Source organism: Narcine bancroftii, chromosome 6 (assembly GCF_036971445.1).
Source record: "Narcine bancroftii isolate sNarBan1 chromosome 6, sNarBan1.hap1, whole genome shotgun sequence".
Taxonomy (NCBI): domain Eukaryota; kingdom Metazoa; phylum Chordata; class Chondrichthyes; order Torpediniformes; family Narcinidae; genus Narcine; species Narcine bancroftii.
In genome coordinates this window covers 21,537,299-21,552,167 of record NC_091474.1, presented here as the reverse complement: position 1 = coordinate 21,552,167, position 14,869 = coordinate 21,537,299, and the positions used below count along the sequence as shown (strand labels likewise).

Genomic DNA, 14,869 nt, shown 5'->3' with positions numbered 1-14,869 from the left:
ATACTGATGCAAAAATGAGAAAAAAATTCCTAATGAAGCACAAGGCGAAGAGACCAGAAAGTGCCTGGGTTCTACCGATTCAATGTGTTCTTCATAAATAGGTGCCAGGGAAGAATTTTCAGTCAATTGTAAACCTAAAACTGACAAAGCATGGGAAGCGACTCTTGTACTTAATCCCTTTAAATAACTGGCATAGTTCCCAATGTATCAACTAGACAAAGACATCGAGGCACAAAGCAGCATATTCTAACAAAAAAAGATAGAAGGTGAATATTTTGAGAAAGTAGGTGTTCTAATCTCTTCATATTTACCAAGGCAGTTATCAAACATGCAGAATCATCTATTCAGAACCCAACAAATCACTACAATACAGAAATACATAGACAGAACAATTCACAATTGTCCAGAGAGCATTGCTTGACCGCCCTTCAACAGATACAACACATTGCCCATCCCCCAAGACATGTACTAACAAGACCTCTTCATTATCAAAATCAGAAAAGAGGGCAACTAAAGATATCAATTCAAAGAGGCAAGTTAAATTGTTACATTGTGAGCCCAATTGAATGAGTTAGTCTTGAATGGCTAGGGATGAGAGCTTCAATGTCACATCAACTCTCTTCAAGTAACCTCACTGGAAGTTCTTGTTTGGGTCAATGGATCTTGGTATTTGATAGACAAAAGAATAACAAAGATGGGTCACCTAGAGACCAACCGACAGCGATTCAGATTACAAACAGTGAACACAATCATGTTGCAAAAAGTTACTGGACAAAAAATGTCATTATCTCGCAACAGAGTGGTCTGTCCAACAGAGATCTAAAAAATTTCGCTGAAAACAAGATACCTGGCTAATGAATCACAGCACCAATCATTTTACCTGGCAAAAATTAAACATGCTTCAACACAGAAAGCAAATTAATGACACATTACCCTAAAATTTGAAGGCAATAAATCATCTGCACTCAGAAAAAAACTAGTTCACCATTAGTATCATCTGAATTTTCAGTTCCCCATAATGCTCAAATCACATGAATAATTTGCAAGCACACACCTTCCAAAAAAAGACACACTTGTTAGAGCACCAAAGCCAAGAGCTTGATGGATTCCGATTGACACCAGGACAGTTTATTTGCATTTTATAACAAAAGCAGTAAAATGCTCCAAAATATAAGCTACCCATGCAAGAACATGGACAAAAAAAAAAATCAGAAATAAACTTCCCCACAAAATTATCATCGATACCCTCTCCCCCATGTTATTTTCTATATATTTTATCAATCAACAGAAGTTATACTTTCGGAAGAACTCCTTTCCAAAAAAAAAAGGCAGAGTCAATATTCTGCAAATTACCTTCATATACCCAAACAGTTACTGTATATTCCTGTCTAACAGTCAAGATTTTGGGACCAATTTTTCAGCTCAAATGGGGGGGGGGGGGGGTCGACTACAACACCAGTCATACTTTTGACTGCAGAAAGTACCTGCGTCGTTCAAGTCATCAGGAGCTCGGATGGACAGGACCAAGTGGTAAATCCACGTTCAGGGCATCAGGGTGGGTGGTGGGAGCTAAAAAATAAGGGGCGGGATCAACTATTATATGAGTATAAATATAGACACAACTCCAATTATCCAAAATCCTCAGTTACCCAAAATTTATTTATTTTTTAAACTTGGAGGACGTCTGTCTGATCAGCATTGAAATCCTCATTTATCCGAAAATTTCAAAGCCCGAATGACGTCACAGATTGACAAAAGTCTGAAATTTTGGAAAAATCGGAGTAAAGTTTTGAGTTTTTGGGGTTGGATTCATCTTATTTTATTCAGGTTATTTTCTCGTGAGAATTAAACATCATTTCATGCTTAAAAAGGTTTCCCTTGTTGTTGTTTAAACACTGCTACAAGTGATTTGCTGTTGCTCCAGGGCCATTTTTAAAAAATGACCAATCATCCGAAAATATAATTTATCCAAAATAGGCCCAGTCCTGACCATTTCGGATAATCAAAGTTGTACTGTAGTTTTCTTCATTTGTAGAGAAGTGATTTTCCTCTCATATAAAATGTCTACATGGGGTCTAACAATTGTCTTTCTGCCTGAAGAATCCAATCTCTTTCACACTTCCTCACACCACCCACGTGCTCCAACTTTTAAATCTGAACCTTTAAATCTTGGCACCTTGATGAGGTGCACCTTGAAAAAAACTTTATAACCATTTCCCACATCATCTTTTTAAAATGTCTTTATTGAGTTTAACAAAAACCCTTTCCACAAGAAATGATAACAAATCAAAATCATATTCATGTCACCTATCAATTGTAAATTAGAAGCATATTTTGTTCAGGACATCAAATTCTATCATTCTGATATAATTAAACAATTAAACCATTTCTCCTGATCAAAATCAATATTGAATACAAAAATTATACAAATAAAATTTCCTTACACATTTTATACTTGTTCCGCGATAGGATCCGTAATCTGTCGTTAAACCCTTTACTGATTAATTTTAATTATGAAGTGAAGAAAAAAATTCTCCCTACTAATCTACCCCCTCCTGCATCATCACAAGAAAATAAAACCCAGGTCATGTGAGAAATTGTTTCAGTAGTTTTCATGTCACTGTGCATGCAAAATGAAATTGAAATCATGCCAGAATTTACAAATTTATGAGAAAGGACATCATTGTTTTCATTTTCAGCACAGGACTACACCTAGCCTATAATGTAGACCATTAGCACCCACACATACAGGTGTTATCACAATTGGTTATACCAGGAGTCGCCAAACCGCAGCTCATGAGCCACATGCGGCTCGGACAATGTACAGCTCACGGAAATATTTGGCTGAGGCAGAAATTGTATGAGCCAGTGCTCACAATTGGGCATGGATTGTGACAGGAGGATGGTCCTCCTTCAGGTACCTCCTGGTGTCCAGGAAGGCCGGCAAGGAGTCGCGCAGTCTCGGCTGGTTGGTGTCAGAGGGAGTGGGCACTGGAGGAACAGCCCCTGCAGAAGAGCATAGTGAGCAGCACACACCAGAGACAGTTCTTTTTGCTTGGGCCAGGCCACACCATAGCACAGCACCACCACTGTAGGGTGCACAGTGGGAGGATTGGGCAAAGCTGAGGGTCCTCAGTGGGGAGCGGCTGCAGAAGCCAGGACTGGTCCAGGAGAGCTCCCACGAGGCCTGCCCCAGAGACGCAGGGCCTGTCCAAGTTAGCCACTCTGGCAGGTGGGGGTGGAGGTAAGATGACAAAGATGGGGAGGAAAAGCTCCCCAATGAGGACCTCATCAAGGTGCCAAGCCGGGACAGAGCTGGAGCTGACAGCAGCAAAGATCATGTTAGTGGCCACGGGCAAGCCCTGGCCCCACCGGATGGAGGGTCAGCATCAGGCAGGGCAAGGTTAGACTGCTCCATACACCAGCCTCCGCTCCCAGCAGCCATTCCGTGGACCCAGCTCTGCCTTCCCCCCGCGATGCAAAAATCTATCTTACTATATCTTAAGTATATTTAATGAAGAAGCCTCTACTGCTCCCTTGGGCAGAGATTTCCACAGAAAATCAGTCAGGATTTTGAAAATATTTGGTATTTATGTGTACTTTTTGATTATTGAAACTAATACAAATTTACCGTTTAAAAGCTACATTACAGTAATAAATATTACGTCCATGTATTTCTTAATATTTATACAAAACATTTGTAACAAAATATGCATGCAAGAGTAAAAATATGTATGCAATGTTTTTTTCATGTCTTGCAGCTCTCAAACATCTGAAGTTATCGTATATGGCTTTTACGTTAAGCAGGTTTAGCCGCCCCTGGCATTAACTCAGAGTCAGGGTTCCCTCTAAGCGGATGCGCATGCGCATAAAGGAAACCGATGAGCGCATTATCTGTTCTGTGCAAGTGTGCGTGCCCACAGAATGTTTGTGCGTGCGCACCGCTTAGTGGGAACACTGCCCAGAGTTATTGCGTTAATGCAAAACTTCCAATCATAATTTGCCATTGAACCTCTGGAACAATTGCCAAAAATTGTTGGTTGAGTTTGTTACCAGCTGATTACAAGATACAAAAATTTGGTACTGAGGGTGATACAGAGAAAGAAGGGGAATAAAAGTTCAGGTGAGCTGACTCAACATATAAAATTTGGCCTTGCTGGTGCAGACGCCTTTCATTAAATGTAATATGACAGATCAAATTTAAAAACACACACACACATAGCTAACTGACTCTCCAAACACAAGTGGCTAGCAGACAACTAATCTGGCCTCTAAATACAAAGGCAATATCTTTTGGAGTTGTCATATTCAAAGCCACCATAACCCCTTCAGCTACCATCTGACTTTACCTGAATAGTTACCCTAATTATACACTTGTGTTTAAAACAGCAAGAAATATTTTTTTGTAAATAGATGGTGCACAACACTATCTAAAGCCTCAACAAATTTGATCCTTAGTTTCAGTCCTGGTCTAATCTCACTTTCATAAAGCACAATGATTCCCCTGAAGAGAAAAAGAGAACCGTTATTGGAGTTTGCATGCTGTTGTGATGTTCCTAACAGCCAGATCCCCCACAGGAAAACACATTCTTCGGCATGTAAAAAGTTGGCATTTGAAGAATCACATTACACATTGATTTAATATAAATAAATGCCATTAATAGACAAATTCTTTCATTTACACAAATGTAAAGTTAACATCTCCAGCTTTGATCTTGGGCCAACAAATCTCACCCATAAATGCTGTGAATAAAAGTGATCTCAGTTTTCTGAGCTGCGTGGTGAACATATTCCACAACTCATCAGTTAACAAGTACTAGAAGCTATGCATAAATTGACCAATTAATCTTTGATCTGCATGCACTCCCTAACGTAAATCGTTATGGATATTAAGTTTATCCAGGAACCTTCCCAAACAGTACAATACTTAACACTCATACACATGCCTGCAAAACCAAATCCCAGAGTGGCTGGGAGGAAGAAACCAACACAAAAATGTCATACAACTTAATTACTCAGCTATCGTACCAGCATCCTATCTCTAGGCCACAGACACGTCCTATCTACAGTGCAGCTGTGTTCCAGGAAAACAAGGACAAGTGTAAGCTTACCTGAGAGTATTCTTGAATCTGCCACCAGGTTATCATTTATTACACCATTCCAAAAGGTCATTAATAATCTGTTTGCTTCAGGATCATTTGAAGGAATGCAAGATGAAAGTCAGAAATTCATGCCTGCCATGTTGACTCTGAAAAATGCAGCTCCTGGCTCTGAAGGGACCAAACTCCTTTCAGATTCAGTTCACAGTGACCCAAACAGTCAATCTAACTGTGAAGATAGTTCCTGCTTTTGATTCCCGTTCCACTGACACCTGCTAAAAAGTGCAAATTTCAAAAGAACTGGCCCTTCACTCCTCAAACTCTCCAGAGCACCACTGAAGAATCGTAAACATGAAGTCAAACCACCACACAAGGAACCACTGGGAGAGAAACCAATCTCTTGATCACTGGTACCAAATGCTTGCAAGTATAACAGCTGTTGATTGCTTAAGACCTTTCCCTCCTTCCTCCTCTCCTTTCCAATACATTCAGTTACACTAATTTCAAAAAATCTGAACACTTGGTCAAGTACAACCAGCAGCTGATAAACACACATCTTTAGGAGCTGTAACAAAAGACTAATTTCCTGCTAATTTGGTCAAAATAATTGAAGAAAAATCTTTACATCTAATCCATGACCGACCATCAATCCAACTGCCAACAATTTACCGGTGATCAAGTTTAAGACCCCTCTCCCCCACCCTCAAGCATGATCAAATTTTGCCCCACAAGTGAAAAGTCAAAGCTGACACATAGCTGAAACCATAATCAGCAATATTGAATGAGGGGACTTTTCTTTCATCAAATGGAAGATATTGTTTGAATATGCTCCAACTACACACTTTCTGCAGGATAGAAACTGACATTTTGTGCACCTCCATGAACTTCGTACAGGCTTGAAACGCACCGGCAGTTGTAGGTTCATTGGGCGGCATGGGCTGCTTCAATTCTAAAACTGATCGATACAATTTCTATCATTAAACTAATTGTCCACTCCCTTCAATATCTTTCTTGAAATACCATTACAAATCTCATGAAACCTGGTGCCATTGAACAGGATACTGTGAAACTCAAAAACCAAATTGCTACTGGGTGCTTCCATTCTGAAAAAGGACATTCTACTTAATACACTCAGCAAAGTAAGATCTTTTCACTCTTCTGAGACCCACTTGTTAAAAGAAAAACCATCAATTCAGAATGACATAATAATGTAACCAGAGAGCACCAACCTCTAATTAAAAAAAAAGACACAGGGCATGGAAGTTTCCGTTTTTGCAAACACTGATTTATCATGCAACATAATTGAAGTAGAACAGATGCGAAATCAGTCTTTTCAAATGAAAGCTCACAATCGAAAATGCTGGATGACCATGATCACCCAGGAACAAAGTGCTCTCACGCTTACTAAGAATATGCAGTGTGATCGTATCTGAGGGGGGGGGTTAAAAGGGGGAAAAAAACGATCACTAACATTCTTAAAAAGCCTTTGCTGCAGGCTCACCACCTTCATCTCCGACTTTGGGAAAGGTCTTTTGCGTCCTTGCAAAACCAAACTTTTTAAAAAAAATATATTAAAAAAATCTCTCGAACACTGCTCAAGTTTTGCACATATTCCGTTAAAAGACAAATAACCTTTTTTTAAAAAAGGAATCTAGCTGCCAGTGCTCGTTTCGGATAGAATACAACCCAATTATTTTTGATACAATGTGACCCCGGGAAATTCAAACACCCGGCTTTATATTTGTATCTATCTATATCCTGGGCTGCAGCAGGACCTTTAATGGAGGGAACCTGATCATTGGAAATGTTGCCTTTCTGCAAATGTTGCCTTTGAAGACTGTGGATCAGCCGAGTCCTGGGATGTTTCGAGCTCCCTTCCCCCAGAAGAGCGACTGACATGCAACCGCAAATGTCTATTTCCCTGCCTCGAAAAACCATCAAGGTGTTGCCCTCTCTGCAGTTTTGAGAAGGGGGGGGGGGGGGGGGCTCGTCCTCGCCCCCACCAGGGGGGGGGGAGGGGGCTGGTTTAAATGCCCAGCAACGTGTTGCAGCGCAGGGAGGGGGGGGGGGGGAAGCCTCGCTCTTGCAACATGCACGAAGGAGCCCGGAGAGCGAAAGAAAATGGCGCAGAGACTAAGTCCTCACGGCCGAAAAGCCGCCTTTTCCCCCGCCATGGCGGCCCGCCCGCGGGCCGCACGAGCCTCCGGGAGCCGGCGCTCCGGACTCCGGTTGCGGGAGAAGCGGGCGGCCGGGGTGGCGGGGCCGGCGGGGAGCGGCAAGGCGCCGTGGGGGGGGGCCGATCTGAACAATAGGGCTCGCGGGCACGTCGACGGGACTTGGTCTCTGGACGCCATGTCTGATCCTCTTGTTCTCCACATCGAGACGGCAGGATCAACCCCCCCCCCCCCCCCTCACCCTCGACGGGCCCCCCCCCCAATACTCACCGTTCAGCCGACAGTCCGAGTTGACCTGCAACAGAGACCAACATTTAAAAAAAAGGTTATAACTTTTTCTTCTCTCTCTCGCGGGCGGGGGGGGGGGGATAGAGCAGCATCAAAGGGAGGGGGGGGGGAATCCACAAGTTTCCGAAGCAGCAAAGGAATGATCAGTTCGCCTACCTGGGAGAGGGGATCGAGGCTCATTTTTGTTCAGAACGCGGCTCTAATCTCATAAGCCCGGCTGCCGAGAGTCTTAAAATTCGAGTTGTCGTCGCACCGAGGGGCTGCCTCCAATTGAGCCGGTCCAGCTCGCCGCGCAGAGACTAAGTCCCCGATTCGGCGCACTGCGCATGCACCGAGGAGGAGCTGTGGGTGAAGGGGGAAGAGCTCGCCCCGCAGTCGGAAGCCGCGCAGAGACTAAGTCCCCGATTCGGCGCACTGCGCATGCACCGAGGAGGAGCAGTGGGTGAAGGGATGGCTCGCCCCGCAGTCGGAAGCCGCGCAGAGACTAAGTCCCCGATTCGGCGCACTGCGCATGCACCGAGGAGGAGCAGTGGGTGAAGGGATGGCTCGCCCCGCAGTCGGAAGCCGCGCAGAGACCAAGTCCCCGATTCGGCGCACTGCGCATGCACCGAATGCAGATGGGTTAAGTTTCACTTTTGGGCAATTCACAGGTCATTCCGACTGGCAATTCGAGTTCAAGATGATGTGCGGCCACTTTCTCTTCCTCGCGTTTGCACAATCAAGGATCCTCCCCAGAAATATATGCACATGTGTGGAATGAATTTAAAAATAAATGCTCTCAGACGAATGTAAAAGTCCAGGCTTTCAAGCCAAAAATAAAAATCAAACCTCCCCCTCTTTTTGAACCAGCAACAACATCCATGAAATAAAATGATGTCACAGTAGCTTCTGCTGATGTCGGTGCTTAATCATCATAAACGAAAGTTAATTTGCTCTGGAGTTTTAACAGTAACTTGTATCTAGCATCTTTAAGGCATCTCAGCGGAGGCAAATCAGGCAATAAAACAACAGTATATTCTCTTTCTGGGTCAGTCAAAATGTACATCCACAGTGGAGTTATCAGTACAAATTTTACACTTGGGGCATGATGAGATATTATGACAACTTGTCCCTAGTCTTCAGTTTTTCAGACCATCTTCAAAATCAGAATCAGTGTCACGACCCAGATCACGAAATTCATTGTTTTGCAGCAGCGTTAAACAGTTTGAATATTGTTGTAAATCCTATTTCAACAGAAATAAATAGTGCAGGAAAATAAGATAAAGTGAGGTAGTGTCTGTGGTTCATTGTCCATTCAGAAATATGGCAGAAGGGAAGGAGTTGTGTGCTCATCTTCAGGCTCCTGTACCTCCTTCCTATGGTAGCACGGCCTGGGTGGTGGGGGTCTTTGAGGATAGAGGCTGCTTTCGTAAGACACCGCCTCTTGTAGATGCCCTCGATGTCACTGGCCGAGGTAACAGCTCGCTGGAAATTTTTCCTGCCTGTCCATTCGCATCTCCCTACCAGACAGTAATGCAACCAGACCGAATGCTCTCCACGGTATACCTGTGGAAGTTTTCAAGAGACTTTGGTGACATTCCGAATCTCCTCAAACTTCTCATGAACTATAGCTGCTGCCAAGCCTTCTTCATGATTGCATTGACATGGAGGCCCCAGGATGGATCCTCCGAGATGTTGACACTCAGTGATTTGAAGATTTGACCCTCTTCACTGCTGACCCCTTGATGGGGAGGTCTTAGAGGAAACAAAGGACATAGTGAGTTCAAGAAAGTTAATTCCAGAATGCAAGGCCTTGGTAATTGAAGGCCCATCCACCAATAATGGGGTGAAGTAAGCTGGAGTGTCAGAATTGGAGTAATGTTGGATTCTCACAAGGTTATGTGGCAGTAGACAGTTGCAAAGATAGAGATGAAACCATGCAGAAATCTGAAAATAATTCAAATTTTCAATGTAAGGTCATGTCGAACTGTTCTGTGAGAGAAAAGAAAAACTTGCTTTTTATGGCATCTTTCATGGTCTAAATATTTTATAGCCATTTCAGTGTTGTCCTTGTAATGTAGGAAATGAGTAGCCAGTTTCCACACAGCAATCTCCAGCAGCTGCAGTTTATGTGGTATTGATTGAGGGATAATTAGACAGGGGATGACTCTTCTTCATTTCTAAAAACAACGTTATGGAATCATTTTCATCAGACTGAAAGGACAGACAAGGCCTTGGCTCAACTTCATCTGAGGAAGAAGAAAGAAGACTTCCAACAATTTTACAGAAAGAAGAATACAAGCAATAGGAGCAAGAGTAGAAGAGTTTGAATCTCTATTTGAATCATACCACCAGGTTCAGGAACAGTTGTTACCCTTCCACCATCAGACTCCTAAACTACAGATTCAAGAGACTTATTTATCGACTAAATAATTGAACATTATTTATTATCGAATATTTTTTCTGTATTTTCAGTCAGTTTGTTTACATTTCTTTCTTTTCATTTCTCTCTCTTATATGTATATTTTTCTTGTGTACAGTTTACACTACCTGGACCCACAGGAAAAATTGAATCTCAGAATTGTATATGATGTCATGTACGTAGTTTGACAATAAATTTGAACTTTGAACTCTGATCTGTCTGTGGTCCATTGCACTATTACAACAAGGCCCGAGGAAAGCTTGTGGAAAATCTCCCATTTGGGTATTGAACTATCCCACTCCAGCTAACTCTGTAGCCCTTCTGCTATAGCATCCATCAGAGATATTGGCTCAGTTTTTGTTTCTCGATTCATTCAGCTTAATCTCTGGGGACGTTATGATTCCTTGATTGTACTAATACCCCCAGCTTCACCAGAGGATTTCACCAATTTATTCTCACAGTGTCCCTGGCTTCACCCAGCTACAGATTTTCGTCTTATCTATCCTCCCTTCATGCCTATATCGCTTTCTGAGTTCTGATAAAGGATCTTCAACCTGAAACATTACCTCTGTTAAACAAGAAAATCAGTACACAAATGTGCTGGAGAAATCGAGCTGGCCACACACCATCCATAGGAAGTAAAGGATAACCAACTTTTCGGGCTTGAGCCCATCATCCTTACCTCTGTTGCTCTTTTCACAGATACTGACGGACCTGCTGAATGTTTTCAGAATGTTCTGTTTTTACTGTAGACCATTTGGGCCTTCCAGCCTGTTCCACTACCTAACAGCCTACTGTTTGCTTGCCAGAAATCTATCAGCCTCAGCATTGAATTAACTCAGAGATCAAACCCCCACAGGAAAGGAGACATAACTGACGTTTCAGGCTTGAGCCCTTCATCAAAGTGTGAGAAAATGCTGGCAGGTGTCTGAACAAAAGAGTGGGGGAGGGGGTAAGGGAGGGTGGCAAAGGCAGGAGATGATAGTGGAGAGAGGAGGGATGGCTGGATGGGTGGAAGAACCGGAAAGACAGGAAAGGAGGAGGGGAAAGAAAAGGAGAGCAGGTTTAGTGGAAAGCAGTAAATTCAATGTTCATGCCATCTGGCTGGAGAGTGCCCAGATGGAAAATAAGGTTCTGTTCCTCCAATTTGTGGGTGGTCTGGGTGGGATAGTACACAAGGTCATGGAAAGACATGTGAGCATGGGAGTGTGACTCAGAATTGAAATGGTTGGCCACTGGAAAGTCACTGTTGTGAACGGAGAGGAGGTGCTGAGTGAAGCGATCTCCCAACCTGCGACCTGTCTCTCCAATCTAAAGGAGGCCACAAAGGGAGCACCAAATGCTGTAAATAAGTCCTCTGGATGTACAAGTGAAGTGTTGCTTCACTTGAAAGGCCTGTTGGGGGCCCTGGGCCATAGTGAGGGAAAAGGTATGGGTGCTGGTGTTGTACGTCCTGCAAGCACAGGGGAAGGTGCTGGGGATGCGATGGGTGGGGGAGGGATGAGTGTTCGAGGGAATCACAGAGGGAGTGGTCCCTGCAGAAGAGCCGAGAGGGAAGGAGAAGGAAAAATGTTTCCAGTAGTGGGATCCTGTAGTTTGTGCTGGAAATTCCAGCAGATAATGTGCTGGTGGGGTGATAGGTGAGGATGAGGGGGGTGCTATGTTTGTTGTGTCTGGGGGCAGAGGGGGCCAGGACAGATCAGCGGGAAATGGAGGAGATGCAGGTGAGGGCTGAGTTGATAGTGGTGGAGAGGAACCATATTTGTGGAAGAAGGCAGACATTTCCGAAGATCTGGACTGGAAAACCTCATCCTGGGTACAGGTGCTCCTCTTACAGAACCTCCTTTCACCACAAACCTGCCATGCTTGGAAAACAGTCCTCCTGTGAATCTTTGTTGCTCTCTCCCTGGCAGGAATATCTTTTCTTTGTAAGGGGACGGAATGTTACACATTACTTAGGTGTGGTGTCACCAGGCATCCCCAGGTTAGGGGGATCAAATCATTGCCATAAGATTTAAGGTGACAATCGAAAAGGGATCTAAGGAGCACCTTCTTCCCAAAGAAGGCTATGTGGAACAACCTGCAAGAGCAAGTGGTTGAAGCGAGGACAATTGAACTATTTGAGTCATTTGGACAGGTACAATAATTGGAAAGGGTTAGAGGGATATGGAGTGAAACATGAGAGAGCGCAACGTTGTGATTGCAGTAAAAACAGAAATGTTGGAGAATCAGCAAGACTCACAGCATCCACAGGAGGGTAAAAATATATTATCGACATTTCAGGCCTAAGCCCTTCTTCAAGGTACGGAAAAAGCCGGCATAATCTGAATAAAAGAAACGGTAGGGGTTGGAGTAAAGACCAACAGACAGAGGATGATAATTGGATATGGAGAGGAGCCCAGGAGAGAGGAAATGTGAGAATGGATAGGGGGAGGGTGGTGGTTTGCCTCTATGAATGCAGAGCTAAGGTAAAGGAGAGAGGGGGGGAAAGGGAAGAGAAAGGGACAGAGCTACAGGAAAGGAATCATGGGGAGAGTTGGCTAATGGAAACTGGAGAAGTCAATGTTAATGCCATCCAGTTGGATGGAATATGAAAAGTTGTTCCTCCAATTTGGAGGTGGTCTCAGTCTAGCAGTGCATGAGACCATGGACAGACATGCCCACAAGGGATTGGGGTGGGGATATGGGCTGAACACAGGCAACATACCCTTTGCCTTCCTCATCACTTGCTGCATCTGTATCTGGCTTTTGGTGACCTGTGTTGAAACTTAACCAGGTCCCTTCAAAGATCAAAGATGGACAGAGTAGATATGGCAAGGGTGCTTCCCATGGTACGGGATTTCTAGGTCAAGAGGGCATAATTTCAGGATAAAAGGGCACAAATTTAAAACAGAGATGCAGAAAATTTTCTTTAGTCAGGGGATCTTGAGTCTGTGTATTTCAGGTAGAGTTTGACAGGTATTTGATTAGTCAGGGAATCAAGGGTTATGGGGAGAAGGTCGGGGAGTGGGGCTGAGTGGGTGGATGGTTCAGTTCATAATTAGAATAGCAGAGCAGACTTGATGGGCCAATGGGCCTACTTCTGAACCTATATCTTGTGATCAACATTATTCAACCATTTACCATTTAAACTGGATAATGTTTTTCCTCTTTGTGCATCCAAGTGGATAACTTCTTTATTTTTCCATATCATATTCCATGTTCAAGCTTATTCATTCAGCTGCTGCTCCTTTCATCCTCTTTATTTCGTTATCTCTTCTTAGAATCCCACCGAGTATTTTCTTTAATCATCAGCAAACTTGGAAATATGACACTTTGTTCTGTCAATTATATAAATCTTAAATAGCTGAGGCCCCATAACTGCTCCCTGTGATACAGTACCAGTCATAACCTGCCAGCCTGAGGAAGGTTCATTTACTCCCACCCTTTGCTTTCTGTTTGATACTAGTTCTCAATACATATATTTATTAATGCAACTCTAACCTGATACCTTCTTTAGACATGAACATAGATATAGAACATTAAAGCTCAGTACATGCTATTCAACCCTCGATGTTGTGCCGATCTATATATTCCTACCAAAAAATAAATAACTATCTAAACCTCATAACCTATCTACCTCTTAACCCTCTATTATTCTTTCATCCCCATGTGCCTGTCTTAAGACCCTCTTAAGTGCCCTTTATGTTTCAGCCTCCACCACTATTCCTGGTAAAGCATTCCAGGCACCCAAACTTACACCTGATATCTCCCCTAAAGGTTTCTCCCTTCACTTTGTAGATATGTCCTCTGATGTTTGCTATTCCTGCCCTGGGATAAAGGCCCTGGCTGTCCACTTTATCTATGCCTCTCAAAATTTTGTCAACTTTATTGAAAGTTTTCTGAAATCCCAAATATGCCATATTCAGTAATTCTTCCTTATGTATTTTGCAACTCGCGTTCTCAACGGATTCACGTGGATTGGTTAAATATAGTTTTTCTTTCACAGATCCATGTTGACTCAAATCTATCCAGAGTTGGAAAAGCTATGCTCCAGAACTATAAGAAATACAATAAACACGAGGTTATGCATGATACAATATAATTGGTTACACAGGCTATACACCACGCCCCAAAAGTTAAATAAATGGGACCCAACAGTATCAGATAGATGTTTTCGCTGTAAGAAGGAAACGGGAACAACAATACATGCAATTTGGGCATGTGAGAAAGTGGAAAAGTTTTGGGAAGATCTAAATCAGGTATTAAATAAAATCACAAAAAGCAACATACCAAAAAATCCAGATATCTTTCTTCTAAGTAAAGTAAGAAGTAAAGAACTTGGCCTCGATTTGGATGGAGCACAAAAAAGATTTGTTATGATAGCCTTAGCTGGAGCAAAAAAATGTATTATGTCAACCTTGAAATCAGAAGATAGCCTGAGAATACAGCAATGGTACATAGAAATGAATAAATGTATTCCATTGGAAAAAATAACATATAATTTAAGAAATAACATCACAGTATTCAAACAAATTTGGGAACCGTACATGGAACACCACACAAAAGTCCAGCTGCGGACCTCCACCCCCTAAGATGACAGAATGAGAAGATGACGAAATGAACTGACCGAGTGTGTAAAAGTAGATGACACAATTTTCTTGTTTATTTTCATTGTGTGATGACATTGTTTAATGGGTTTATTGTATTATATATGTTGAACGTTTAGTGGGTGGGGAGTGGGGTGGGAAGGAGGGGGGGGGGGAAAGACACTGTGTATATTCAAGAGGGAAATGTTTATGTGCATTTTGGTCAATATGGTTCATAGTGTGAAAATTTTAAAATTTAAAAATCCATCCAGAGTTTTTCAGAGAATTCTCTTTATACATTCTTCCTTATGGATTCCGACATACTGCATTCCTGACCGA

At 42.8% G+C, this 14,869-nt stretch overlaps 1 protein-coding gene across 1 annotated transcript in view; it reads right to left on the bottom strand.

Moving 5' to 3' along the window:
• The window catches only part of LOC138735788 (DNA topoisomerase 1-like), a 72,280-nt gene extending 63,865 nt beyond the window's left edge, over positions 1 to 8,415 (bottom strand). Inside the window, exons 1-2 of the mRNA XM_069884213.1 lie at positions 7,718 to 8,415; positions 7,544 to 7,568 (exon numbers count right to left, since the gene is read on the bottom strand). Coding sequence (XP_069740314.1) covers positions 7,544 to 7,568; positions 7,718 to 7,741 — 49 coding nt within the window. The 5' untranslated portion in view covers positions 7,742 to 8,415. The remainder of the gene's footprint in view (positions 1 to 7,543; positions 7,569 to 7,717) is intronic.
• Between the last annotated feature and the right edge of the window lie 6,454 nt (positions 8,416 to 14,869).